The following is a 14066-nucleotide window of genomic DNA, read 5'->3' on the forward strand; positions in this document are numbered from 1 at the left end:
TCAACTGGTTCATTTATAATAGGATCACTAGCTAGATCATCAGTATCATTGAATTCATCTCGCCCGTCATTGTGCTCCAATGGAGAAGGAACTGGATCCAAGTTAGCTGGATATTCTCTAGGATTATTAGGTTTATCACCTCTTCGAGTGTCTTCAATGTTCTGATCTTCAAAGAAGACAACATCTCTACTTCTAATAATCTTTCTAGCTACAGGATCCCATAACCTGTAACCGAATTCTTCATTCCCATATCCCACGAAGATACATTCTTTCGACTTTGCGTCGAGCTTGGATCTCTCGTCTTTAGGAATATGAACAAAAGCTCTACAACCAAAAACTTTCAGATGATTGTAGGAAACGTCTTTTTCCGACCAGAACTTGTTCGGGACATCACCATTCAAAGGTGCTGAAGGAGAAAGGTTGATTAGATCAACCGCAGTCATCAGGGCTTCCCCCCAAAAACTTTTGGGCAGCTTGGCATGAGATAACATTGTTCTTATTCTTTCAACAATTGTTCTGTTCATTCTCTCAGCTATGCCATTATGCTGAGGAGTCTTCGAACAGATCTTTCATACCTGATTCCGTTACTTCTACAGTAGTTTCTAAACGCCCCCATATATTCTCCTCCATTATCGGTGCGAATACATTTGAAGCTTCTACCAGTCTCTCGTTCAACGCTAGCATGAAACTGCTTGAAAACTTCATACACTTGATCTTTTGTTCTAAGTGCGTAAGCCCATACCTTCCTGGAATGATCGTCAATGAAGGTAACAAAATATCTTGCACCACCAAGTGTACTAGTGGTCATAGGACCACAAACATCAGAATACACAACATCCAATACATTGGGTTTTCTTTGTGCATGACCATGTTGAAATGAAGCTCTATGCTGCTTTCCAGCCAAACAATGCGTGCATGATTTTAGAGGCATGCCTTTCTTCATCCCAGTCAGTGCCTCTCTTTTGGCTAGAATTTGCAGCCCTTTCTCGCTCATGTGACCGAGCCGTTTATGCCATAGCTCGATTGAGTCTTCTGCGAGAGCATTTACGTACCCATTACTGACTTTTGCATGTGTCATGTATAAGGTGTTCTCCTTCTTCCCTCGTGCTAGGACAAGAGAGTTCTTGCTGAGTTTCCATTTCCCTTCAGCAAAGACATTGATGTATCCTTCATCGTCAAGTAATCCAGTGGAGATTAGATTGAGACGCATGTCTGGAACATGTCTCACATCCTTGAGGACCAAGTGACAACTTGTGTTGGTTTCAAGGGAAATATCTCATCTTCCCACGATCTTGGACAATTTGTCATTTCCCATCCTCACATTACCAAAATCTCCATTGGTGTAAGATGTAAAGAAGTCCCTCCGTGAGGTGACATGAAATGATGCACCAGAGTCCACTATCCAGCATGTATCTTGAGAGGACAAATTAACGAAGCCATCACCACATAGAATAATTACCTCATTTCCATCAGAGGTAGTTGCGGTCGTGTGCCTGGCATCACTCTTTTCGTTACCTCTATCTTGCTCTCGTTTAAACAACCTGCACTCTCTTTTCATGTGGCCTATCCCGCCACAATGGTAACATTCTAGGTCCTTTCTTGTCTTGGCCCTTCCTCTCGAGCCATCTCTTGACCTGCCCTTTGACTTGTCTCGCCTGTGGAATTTTCTATTGTTAGTTCTTCCACGATACTCTGAGACGAGGGCTTCTGACTCGGCTACTACCCCTTGTTCTTTCCTCCTTGCTTCTTCATTGAACATGCTATCTTTAACTATGTCCAATGTAAGAACACCTTGAGGAGCTGAATTGCTTAAGGATACTACTAGTGTATCCCAGCTATCAGGCAAAGAGCTGAGTAACACTAGTGCTTGTAACTCATCATCAAGCACCATCTTCATATTCGTCAACAGGTTGATCAAACCTTGGAAGTCATTGAGATGCTCGGTAACACTTCGACCATCTCTGTACTTAAGGTTTACCAACCGTCGGATAACCGATGCTTTATTTTGAGCGGTCTTCCGCTCGTACATGGACGACAATTTTGTCCATAATTTGTATGCATCCGTCTCTTGTGACACATGGTGGAACACACTTTGATCCACCCATTGTCGGATTTGTCCGACAACTTTTCTATTCAGAATGCTCCACGCATCGTCTGACTTCCCTGCTGGTTTTTGTCCCAGCAATTGAAGGGGCTCATACAAATCCTTGCAGTAAAGGATGCCCTCCATTCTTGGATTCCAAATGGAGTAATTGGATGCAGTCAATTTTAACATTGTTGCTGATGATGATGACGATGACTCCTCCATCTTAAATTACACAAGAATATAATTTTTGAGCTGAAACTCTGATACCACTTGTTGGGAAAGATTGTGAAAATCAAAGAGCCAATAAATAAATATGGCACTCCTAGAATCTGACTTCTCCCAGCCTTGTGTAAATAAAATGGGCAAAAATAACACTCTATCTTCCACTAAGAAAAAATAATGGGAATACAATAATAATCTCTCCAAACACCGGTGGCTAAACTCTCTCTTGGTTTTTCTCTCAAGAGGATTTTCTCTCACACACAAGTGAGGTTTTCTTATCTCTCAAAACTCTCTATGTTTTGGTTTTCTAAAGGATGATCTGAACTGAAGGAAGGCAGCTGCTTTTATAGCCAACGTTCCTGACAAATTAGTGGCCTTGCATGCGAGAGAGTTTTTCTCATTTTCTCTTCCGTTCGTTTTCTTCAAATTTCCCTGTCCTTTCTTTTATTTTATTTTAATATTTATTTTCCTTCTTTTTCTCTCCTCCACTAACGAGGGAAACCTATCAGCTCACCGGCTACTCAAGCCGGTCCAGTAGCTGCTCAACCGGAGCTTCCAATTTGGTGTTCACAGCTTCCACGAATCCAAGAATGTCGTTTGCACGAACAAGCTCGGAGGGTATGAGGTTTGGTACAGTGGCAAACCGGATGTTATGGGGTTTCTGGTCGGAGCCCATGAAGCCGTGCCACTCTTCGGTGACGACGAAGGTGATGAGGATGTCGGGTTTCTTTGAAGACAGTAGTTTGCAGAGGTTCATCATGGGGTTGATATGGCCTCTGCCAGGATAGGGTAGAGCCACGAGATGGAAGACACTGGTTGGTGGTGCTTATTCTCTGGTGGAATCCATGTCCGATTTCATGATTCAATGAAATCAGTAATTAGTAATAAAGTTGAAGTTGGTTGCAGCATATATGCACATGCAAGGGAAGAAGATTTAAATGGACCAAGTCTTTTCTTCTTGTTCGTTTCAATAATTGATTGAATAACATGGTTGAGGTCCAGGTTCAGCGTCTATCAAAGATTTTCCGAGGAGAGAGGATGTGTTGAAAATAAGGAAACAGGTGAAGAAAAAAAAAGGTATTTGTGGAATTCAAACTTCCCTTCTTAATCAACTTGAATACTGAATACGACTTAATAGCAAGTTAACAAAGCAACTAAGCTAAATAGTATGAACAACTACTGCATGACTAAATCATGATATTCAGCCACTAACCATGACTCCATGACAACTTGGACTCTCCTATTAACTAGCAGCTAAAACGACAAAGTCCCTAAAGAATAGGACTTCCACAACTTAACAAGAAGAACATAAACATAATAAATAGAATAATAATTATTCTTAACACCCTCCCTTCAACTGAATGTTCTGCAGATAATCAATTTAAAGATAAAACTTCAATTTTTCAACAATCAGTAGCAACAAGCAACATCCTTCAAAGAACTAACTCCCAACAAATTTCTCAATTTTACGAACACATGCAGCTTGAGAGGCTTGGTAAAAATATCAACAATTTGGTCCTCACTTTAACAATAAATCAGATCAATAACATCATCCTTGCAGAGATCACGAAGAAAATGATATCTCACATCAATATGTTTGCTTCTTCCATGCAAAACTGGATTTTTCGAAAGCTTAATAACAGTAATATTATCACAATAGATTGACGTTGGACCTTGCTGCATGTAGTGAAGTGCTTCAATTAACCTTCTCAGCCAAATGGCTTGGCATGCACAGGATGCTGCTGCAACAAATTCAGCTTCAATTGTTGATAAAGTCACAATCGGCTGCTTCTTAGATGACCAGGCAACTGCCTAAGCCCATCATAAACACATATCCTGAAGTGCTCATTCGATCATCTTGATCTCCCACATAGTCACTGTTTGTAAAATAAAAAACAAACTAGACTTTGCTTCCTTCTTATAGACAACACCAAAATCAACCGTACCTTTTAAATAGCAAACAATTCTTTTTGCTGCTGCAAGATGAAGCTCTGTAGGATTCTCCATAAAACGACTAATAAGACTCACAACATGCATAATATCCGGCCTGGTTAAAGTCAAATACATGAGGCTTCCCACAATTTTCTTATAAAGAGTGGGATCAACCTTTCTTCCATCCAAATTCTTCATATGCTTCAGATCAAACAATGTTGGAGTTCAAACTGGATTGCAATCCTTCATATGAAACTTGTCCAAGACTTCTTGAACATACTTCTTTTGTGAGATAAAAATTCCAGCAGGGGATTGATTCACTTCAATGCCCAAAAAATAATGCATCAACCCAAGGTTTGACATGTCAAACTCAGTCATCATGGAATTTTTAAACTCATCAAACATAGCCTTATCACTCCTAGTGTAGATCAAATCATCAACATATAAATATACAATAAGAATTTTTCCATTTTTTCCAACTTTAACATACATAGTATGTTCATATGGGACATTTGTGAAAGCCTTGGTCAGCAAAGTAAGCATCTATGCCCAACGCTTGAGGAAGAGGCCAGCATGGATGATGGCTTATGACGTCAGTGTGTTTATCAATCTGATGATGATGATGACACAATTGCACATTTTTCCTTGTTTTCAGATTGTGATCCAATAAGTTTTCAAGAAGCTGTGAAGGAACCAAAGTGGCAAAAATCCATGGATGCAGAAATCAGGGCTATTGAGAAAAATGACACATGGGTACTGACAGACCTTCCAAATGGGCAGAAAAAGATTGGTGTGAAATGGGTTTTTAAAACAAATCTAAATGAGAAGGGTGAGATAGAAAAGCACAAGGCTCGTTTGGTGGCAAAAGGCTACAAGCAGAAGTTTGGTGTTGACTACAAGGAGGTGTTTGCACCAATTGCAAGAATGGATACAATCCGGCTTGTTCTTTCCATGGCTGCTCAAAACTCGTGGCCAATTTTTCAATTGGATGTAAAGTTAGCGTTTTTGCATGGGGAGTTGGAAGAAGAGGTGTATATTGAGCAACCTCCGGGATATGAGCAACAGGGAAATGAGAAAAAGGTATATAGGTTGAACAAAGCACTCTATGGGCTGAAACAAGCAATTTTTCACCTTCAGGTCTTTCAACTTCAAATCATCTATCTTCTTTTGTTGTGCTTGTGTTAGCTCGCCTTCTGTTTTGACAATGTTTGTTTTCACAAGATCCCAATATTCCTTGGATCTCAAAAAATTCTCCATGAGCATGCTCCAATGATCGTAATGACCGTTGAAACGAGGGATTGCTGGCTGCACGAAACTCTCAGGTGCTCTGTCAGACATCCTTAACACTTGCTGCTGCTACTCTTTGGAGATTTATACGTTAGGCCCAGTGGGGGCTCTGATACTAGATGTTGAAAATAAGGAAACAAGTGAAGAACCAAGAACGTATTTGTGGAATTCAAACTTCTCTTCTTAATCAACTTGAATAATGAATACAACTTAAACAGCAAACTACCAAAGCAACTAAGCTAAATAGTAGGAACAACTACTGCATGACTAAATTGTGATATTCAGCCACTAACCATGACTCCATGACAACTTGGACTCTCCTATTAACTAGCAGCTAAAACAACCAAGTCCCTAAAGAATAAGACTTCCACAACTTAACAAGATAAACATAAACATAATAAATAGAATAATAAATATTCTTAACATGAAGAATGAGGCAATGCAACGACTAGAAGTATTTCCCAGAAAACAGAGAGGGCTTGTAACAAAAAAAAAAAAAAAAAAAAGGAATTGACTCAAACCCAAAAAATCTCAAAGCTTCAAATGAGGCTTACCCTTGTGGTAGAGATCAAAAGGCTCGAATCAAGTAGATATTGAGAAGACATAACAAATAGGACATGTGTAAAAAAGTACCCGTATGCTTCAAAACCAAAATGAGCAAGGAAACTTACTTAGATTCTCTAGTATTTATTCTACATACTACGTCGTACACATGGATGAGGGCTAATTTGCATATTGAGAAGTAAGTTGTGTCTTACTAAAAGGCAGGAGCATCAGTCCGCTAGAAGGTTGGAGCTTTGCCTATATCCCTGATAAAATTATCAAGGTTTGTATCAGATGAACCCCCTTTTGCAATTGCTTGATGACACAAATCGCTGCTTTCTTTTGCTCTTTTCCGCATTTCTTTCCCATCACTGTTTTCAAGATCCATAAATCTCTTCACGAGCTCAGCAATTTCTTCCCTTGTCATCAATTTCTCATCTTGTACCTCTGTCTTAACCCTCCCGCCAATCCTCCACTCTTCAACAATTTGCCTGCTGTTGGGCAGTTGATCAAGGAACAGAGGGAAAGTAAGCATTGGAACACCAGCGAAAACAGCTTCCAGAGTGGAGTTCCACCCACAATGAGTCCAAAAACCACCAACAGAAGAATGGCACAACACTTTCAGTTGCTCACACCAAGACACCACCAACCCCATTTCACCATTGCAGCTCTCTTTCAACCGAGAAGCCTCCCCCCTAGCAACCCACAAGTACCGAATCCCGCTATTCCTCAGCCCTGCTGCAATTTCGTCCATTTGGGTGCTGGAAACTGAAAGAAAACTGCCCAACGAGATGTACAAGACAGAGCCTTTCGGCTGAGAATCAAGCCATTTCAGATAGTCAATGCTATTGTCAGCAACTGATACAGAGCAATTGTGTTCAGGCTCTAGATAAGGTATGGCGGGACCAATTGGGTACACAGGGAATGGGAATTCTGCTTGTAAAGAGTCAAAGATTTGAGGTTCAAGCTCATAAACGGAAGTAAACAGAAGATACTGTGCTTTTGGAACCCATGAAATGCACTCCAGAGCAAGCTTAATGACTTTTGGGTCGTTTCCTTTGAACACTTCTCCAAGGTCTGCTAAATCAGTAGAAGAAATCCCTGGTATTTGATCTCCACAATCTATCACAGAGAAACAAATCAAGCCCAATTTCCACATCAATTTCAGTTTGGGTTATCAAAAGATATATATGCAGATAGCAATTACTTACCAAAAAATTCAACTGGGATGTTCTTGTTTTGTGAGAAAACATTAAAACGGTGTAGCATGGACAAGAAGGTGGCTGACATAGTCCAAAACAAAGACACCGGAATATTCCTCCGAATCCCAAACCCAACACCCCACCGAACCTCAATATCAGCTATGACAGCTGATACCGGCGGCTCGAGCCGATCGAGCAGTAGCTCAAACGGAGCTTCCATCTTGGTCATGACAGCTTCGTAGAAGCCCGGAAAGTCGGCGGCTTTGAGACGCTCGGGAGGGATGACGTTTGGGATGGAGGCCAACCGGATGTTGTCGGGTTTCGGGTCGGAGCTGATAAACCCGCGCCACTCTTCGGTGACGACGAAGCTGATGAGAAGTTGGGGGTTTTTTGAAGCTAGTAACTTGCAGAGGTTCATCATAGGGTTGATGTGGCCTCGGCCAGGGAATGGCATCGCCGCCACGTGGCTGACGGTGACTGAGTCAACGTCGGAGGTAGCCATGACTCTTATGACCTTTTAGAGAGAAAGGTCTAAACGTTTTTGTCTTTGAGGCAGGCAAGTCATTTATACAGAGTTTCATTTATTTTTAATAAAATAATATTAAAATATATTACTGTTACCTAATGAATTCAGCTCCCTATTTCGGAAGAGGAGATGAAAAACCGACGCCGACAGTGTGGAAAGCGAAGCCACCGGAATATTTCTCCAGCGGCCTGCGGGAACTGCCCAGAGAAGCTCGATGTCGGCTATAATGGCGGTCACCGGAGGATGAATTTGATCCAGTAGCTTTTCGAACGGAGCTTCCATCTTCGTCATCACGGCTTCGTAGAAGGCGGGATAGTTGGTGCCACGAACTAGCTCAGAGGGAAGGACGTTGGGTATGGTACGGAAGCTGATGTTATTGGGTTTCGGGTCGGAGCCTATGAAGCCAAGCCACTCTTCGGTGACGACGACGGTGATTTGAATGTCGTTTTTCCTGGAAGCTAGTAATTTGCAGAGGTTGATGATGGGGTTGATGTGGCCTCTACCAGGATAAGGCACCGCCACTACATGGAGGACGTTGGAGGAGGTATCCATTTATGCCCTGGATTTCTGCTTACTACCTGTTTGTATAAATGCTTGTGACTGCAATTTTTTCAGTGTTTTGTTTTATCCTCTGGATGATTGATTCTTTTTTTTTCTTGTTAAAATAGGTTTCATTTGTTTAAGTGCCAATTGGACGATGGTTATATGAAATTGTCAAAATTTTCGTTTTTGATAACGCCATATTTTAAATTATTAAGAGTGCAACTCGATTGTAAGAGACGGACACACTACGTTAACAAACTAACTTAATTTATATAAGATACCGACTTTTATTTTAAATTAGGTATATTTTGTCATTTCAAACATTCACTGAACGGTAAAATAGAGTCTATAATCGATTCTAAAAAATCTGATGCCAATTTTTAACCAAATGATGGAATGCTAGAATACTGTGGTCAGATCTGCTATGCGTGTGGTGCCGATCCAGGCTGCAAGTTAAGAAGAAGAATCTTTTAAAATCATCATGGCCTGATGTTACTAATTTATGTGTTATAATATGAATGTTATCTTTACAGTTCAATATAATTTATTTAGGTCACGGTGTAACATTTCAATTCCGAATGTTCAAAACTAATCAGATTTTGGTATTTTGATTGACACTGACCTGTTGATAAAAAAGGGGTCCTACTATTTTGTTCAAAAGTGGGCTCTAGAGGTGGTGAATGGGACAACACCAACTTTTATATTGAATAGACATATTTGATTCCATAAATAAAAATAATGGAAATGATAATTCATACACAGTATTTTCAACCAAACTATATAGAAATTAGAAATGATATCCCTTCAATAATTATATTATTCCCACAAAACCCAACACAAATCATGAACTTATAATTAGTGGTGATGGCCTCGAGAAATATCCTCAATAAAAGCATCAAGGTTCTTGTCAGATGAGCCACCTTTAGCAATTGCTCCGTGACAAGTCTCCTGAAGTTGTTTCGCTCTTTTCCTCATCTCTTTCCCCTCCTTGCTTTCAAGATCCATAAACCTCTGCACAAGTTCTGCAATCTCCTCTCTGGTCACCAAATGTTCATGTTCAGCAGCCCCCACCTTCTTCTTCAGCACCCTGTATCCAATCTTCCAATCTTCTACAATTTGCTTAGAATCAGGCATTTGATCCCAAAATATAGGGCAAGTGAGAACTGGAAGACCAGCATAAACAGCTTCCAAAGTTGAATTCCAACCACAATGTGACCAAAACCCACCAATAGAATCATGACACAACACCCTCAATTGGTCACACCAAGGCACCACCAAACCCTTATCACCAACGCCGTCCTTCAACTTAGAGGCATCCCCACGAGCCACCCACAAGAACCTAACACCACTATTCCGCACCCCAGCGACAATTTCATCCATTTGGGATTTCGAAACCGAGAGGAAGCTTCCCAGAGAGATGTACAAGACTGAGTGTTTAGGTTGAGAATCAAGCCAGTTGTTGAGGTCATTGTGATCAGTGGGAGGACTTTCTGAAAGCTCAAGGTGAGGTATGCTTGGGCCAATTGGGTAGACAGGGAAAGCAAATTTGGCTTTCAAAGTGTCAAAGACTTGAGGCTCAAGCTCGTAGACTGAAGTGGACAAAAGATATTGTGCTTTATCTGCTACTCCAGAAACAGCTTCAATGGCTCTGTCCAGGACCTTTTGACCGTCTACAGAGAATACTGTGGGAAGGTCTGCAATGGACGTGGTGCCAAGTCCAGGGATATAGTCTACTATCTCATCTCCACGCTCTACGCATTATACAATTAGCACAGAGAAATAGAGAAAGAACATCAATAAATTTTTGCATTGAGATAACATTATTTTTGTTACATGTAAAAGGCTTTGAGATTTTAATTCAACAGTTTCATACAAAACCAAGTTTCTAAAAGTATGTGTGTGTAAAATGTGTTGAAGTTTCAAATTATGGGGTTCTCAATATTGAAGAAAAGGGCTTATACTAGATTTTATAGAGACAGAAGATCATGGCGTATCAAATTGATACAAGGAAAGTCATGGTCAAATACAAAATAAACTTTGGGTCATATTCTACATTTGACATGCACAATTTAACTTTTTTTTGTTTGAAAAAAGTGCTAGAAAAATCACATTAAATAAATGGCTATAAAAAATTTAAAAAATATAGTCAATCGTCTACGTTACATGCTCTTTTATGACCAAAATATTATGCAAAGTGTTTCGCCAAAGTGGCAACTAGAAGTCACGCACTGTTCTATCCCTTGGCATGTAGCAAGTGGCAAAGTTCAACTTGCATAGTTCCATTGTTGTCTTGTCACAAGCTAAGTGATTGCAAATTCTTTTTCACTTTAGAAATTAAAAATAATCAAAGAATTTAAGCAACTCTCTTTGAAGCAACTAAACAGTAAAGTAAGTGGCGTAGATGTGGACGCACCTGTCACATCAAGAGGGAAGTGTCCGTTCTGTTTGAGGAGCTCAAAGTGATGGAAAAATGAGAACACCGACGCCGACATAGGCCAAAGCGCAGCCACCGGAATATTCCTCCTGTTCCCGACCCTCACAGCCCAAACAACGTACGGATCAGCAACTATGGCGCTCACCGGCGGCTCGAGCCGGTCCACAAGCTGCTCAAACGGAGCTTCCAACTTGGTGCTCACGGCTTCCACGAAGCCAGGAAAGTCTTTTGCTCGGACGAGCTCGGAGGGGATGGCGTTTGGTAGCGTGGCGAATCGGATGTTGTCAGGTTTTGGGTCGGATCCGATGAAGCCGTGCCACTCCTCGGTGACGACGAAGGTGATGAGGAGTGTGTTGTCGGGTTTCTTTGAGGATAGGAGTTTGCAGAGGTTCATCATGGGGTTGATGTGGCCTCTGCCGGGATAGGGTAGCGCCACCACGTGGCAGACTGAGATGTGGTTGTCTTTTAGTGTTCCCATTTTCTCTCTTTTTATGGAGATTGAAGATGAAGTTTGAAGAAGCTTTATACAGAATAAAATGAAGATTGAAGAGATGAACTCCACGAAAGACTAAATTACCCCTCGGTGAAACAGTGTTATCCATTACAAGTGCCAATCCAACGGCTCCAAATATACATATGTATAAATAGGTATATTTGATTCCTTATATAAAATATGTATATTTGGTTCATGCTTTTTCCATGAATATACATTGATAGCGCACACCTCACTTTGATTCCAAATATACATATTAATGGAACACCTCATTTTAAGGTATCCTATATATTATTGCGTTATTAATCAGGATAATAAAAAATAATATGCGTTATTAGTCAGGATAATAAAAAGTGATAGTAGTTTCTTTTTCAAATAGGAGGCTGAGACGGGGGCAAACCCCATATTCATATTGCTGCCCACATGTTCGACTAATTAACACGTTGCCCTCTTGCCAGCAAGAGATAATGACAAAATTGCTTAGGTGTTAATTAATGAGTTTGTTTGGCATATTGCTGCCCACATGTTGGACTATTTAGGTATATTTGATTCCATCATTATGATTAATCAAGTAATCAAAACTAAACAATATAGTTATGTTTTTCAACCAAACTACAAATCATGAACATAATTAATGGTGACCTCCTTGTGAAATATCCTTGATAAACGCATCAAGGTTGGTGTCAGATGAGCCACCTTCAGCAATTGCTCTATGACAAGTCTCTTGAAGTTGTCTTGCTCTTTCCCTCATCTCCTTCCCCTCCTTGATTTCGAGATCCATAAACCTCTGCACAAGTTCAGCAATTTCCTCTCTGGTCACCAAATGTTCATGTTCAGCACCCCCCACCTTCTTCTTCAATACCCTGTATCCAATCTTCCAATCTTCCACAATTTGCTTAGCATTGGGAACTTGGTCCCAAAATATAGGACAAGTGAGAATTGGAAGGCCAGCATAAACAGCTTCCAAAGTTGAATTCCAACCACAATGTGACCAAAACCCCCCAATAGAATCATGACACAACACCCTCAATTGGTCACACCAAGGCACCACCAAACCCTTATCACCAACACCATCCTTCAACTTAGAGGCATCCCCACGAGCAACCCACAAGAACCTAACACTACTGTTCTGCACCCCAGCAACAATTTCATCCATTTGGGCTTTTGAAACTGAAAGGAAGCTTCCCAGGGAGATGTACAGGACTGACTGTTTGGGCTGAGAATCTAGCCAATATAGATAACCGAGGGCATCATTGCGATTTATGGGTAGACTTTTAGAAAGTTCAAAGTGAGGTATGGCTGGGCCAATAGGGTAGACAGGCAGCGCAAATTTGGTTTTGAACGTGTCAAAGACTTGGGGTTCGAGCTCATGGACTGAAGTGAACAAAAGATATTTTGCTTTTTCTACTACTTGAGCAACAGTTTCAATAGCTCTGTGGAGGACTTTTTGATGATTGTCCCCAAAGAATACTGTGGGAAGATCTGCAATGCTTGTGGTGTTGATTCCAGGGATGTAGTCTATTATCTCATCTCCACGCTCTTTCATTTACACATTTGGCAAATAGACACAGAGAAACATATATAAAAAGCAATTTCAATAAATAAAATTGCATTATTGAGAAAACATTGTTTGATAAAGTGAGAAAGAAAGAAAAAAGGTTTTTGATTGCATTCATACTTTGCAATTCAAAATTGAGGAGCAGTTCATCCTTAAAACAAATGGACACTTGTTAAATTTCTTTAACTTTTTTATTTTTTATTTTTTATATTTTAGAATTTGACAAGCGTTAAACTCCTATTTGTTGTGAAAAGGAGCTCCTCCTCAATTTTAAAGAGTCAAGCCATACGAATAAAAAACTGCAGTAATACGAAATGCATTCCTACCAATATCGTGATATAAATGCATAAACTTTTCTGTTTTGAGTTAGTTTTGCATATAAATGCGATTTGTCTGAAGAATGACTTCTTACATGTAAGCAGTCAAGCAGTGTAAGTTGTAACTTTGTAAGGTGAAAATAGGGTTGGCATGAGAGTCGACTTTCAATTAATGCACCTGGGGTCCCAAAGTTGACGTACCCCCACATGCATGTAGACTGTAGTGTACGAGCATATGCCATAATAACAATCAATTGTCATGTCTCGATATAAACCTAACAATCGACGTACCTGACAAGTCAGCAGGGAAGTGGCCCTTCTGTTTGAGCAGCTCAAAGCTATGGAGCACCGTAAACACCGACGCCGACATTGTCCACAGTGAAGCCACCGGAATATTCCTCCGGTTCCCGACCCTCAGGGCCCAGTCAACAAAAGAGTCAGCAACTATGGCGCTCACTGGAGGCGCCTCAGACTCGAGCCCATCCAGAAGCCGCTCGAAGGGAGCTTCCAATGCTGTGTTCACGGCCTCAAAGAATGCCGGAAAGTCGTTAGCACGGACCAGCTCGGAGGGGATGACGTTTGGTAGCGTCGCAAACTCGATGTTGTCGGGTTTCGGGTCGGATTCGATGAAGCCGTGCCACTCTTCCGTGATGACGAAGGTGATGACGAGGGTGTTGTCGGGTTTCTTTGAAGACAGTGATTTACAGAGGTTCATCATGGGGTTGATGTGTCCTCTGCCGGGATAAGGCAGGGCCACCACGTGGCAGACGGGGATTGACTCAAGTTTTTCTGTGGCCATTTCTCTTGTGTGAAGATTGAAGCTTTATTACTAAATTGTTGCCGTTTGCTGTTTCAGACAGTCAGTCTACTATATATACATCGAAGATTGAAGCAGATGACTGATCAGTTAGCTTTCACGATCA

At 40.9% G+C, this 14066-nt stretch overlaps 2 protein-coding genes across 3 annotated transcripts; both read right to left on the bottom strand.

Annotated features, from left to right (window-relative positions):
- Window positions 1-6100: 6100 nt before the first annotated feature.
- On the bottom strand, window positions 6101-8503 carry LOC117632072 (UDP-glycosyltransferase 87A1-like). Its single transcript, XM_034365451.1, has 3 exons — window positions 7888-8503; window positions 7282-7776; window positions 6101-7192 (listed from the first exon to the last, which is right to left on the bottom strand). The coding sequence occupies exons 1-3, from the start codon at window positions 8348-8350 to the stop codon at window positions 6309-6311; spliced, it is 1842 nt and encodes a 613-aa protein (XP_034221342.1). The 5' UTR covers window positions 8351-8503; the 3' UTR covers window positions 6101-6308.
- A 519-nt stretch (window positions 8504-9022) lies between these two features.
- On the bottom strand, window positions 9023-13993 carry LOC117631022 (UDP-glycosyltransferase 87A1-like). 2 transcript variants are annotated; one of them, XM_034363940.1, is made up of 3 exons: window positions 13493-13971; window positions 10755-11295; window positions 9023-10092 (listed from the first exon to the last, which is right to left on the bottom strand). In XM_034363940.1, the coding sequence occupies exons 1-3, from the start codon at window positions 13940-13942 to the stop codon at window positions 9197-9199; spliced, it is 1887 nt and encodes a 628-aa protein (XP_034219831.1). In that variant the 5' UTR covers window positions 13943-13971; the 3' UTR covers window positions 9023-9196. The 2 variants fall into 2 exon arrangements, with proteins under 2 accessions (XP_034219831.1, XP_034219830.1); XM_034363939.1 differs by lacking the exons at window positions 9023-10092; window positions 10755-11295 and adding an exon at window positions 11803-12807 and having other exon boundaries at window positions 13435-13993.
- Window positions 13994-14066: the final 73 nt, after the last annotated feature.

Source organism: Prunus dulcis, chromosome 6 (genome assembly GCF_902201215.1).
Source record: "Prunus dulcis chromosome 6, ALMONDv2, whole genome shotgun sequence".
NCBI lineage: Eukaryota > Viridiplantae > Streptophyta > Magnoliopsida > Rosales > Rosaceae > Prunus > Prunus dulcis.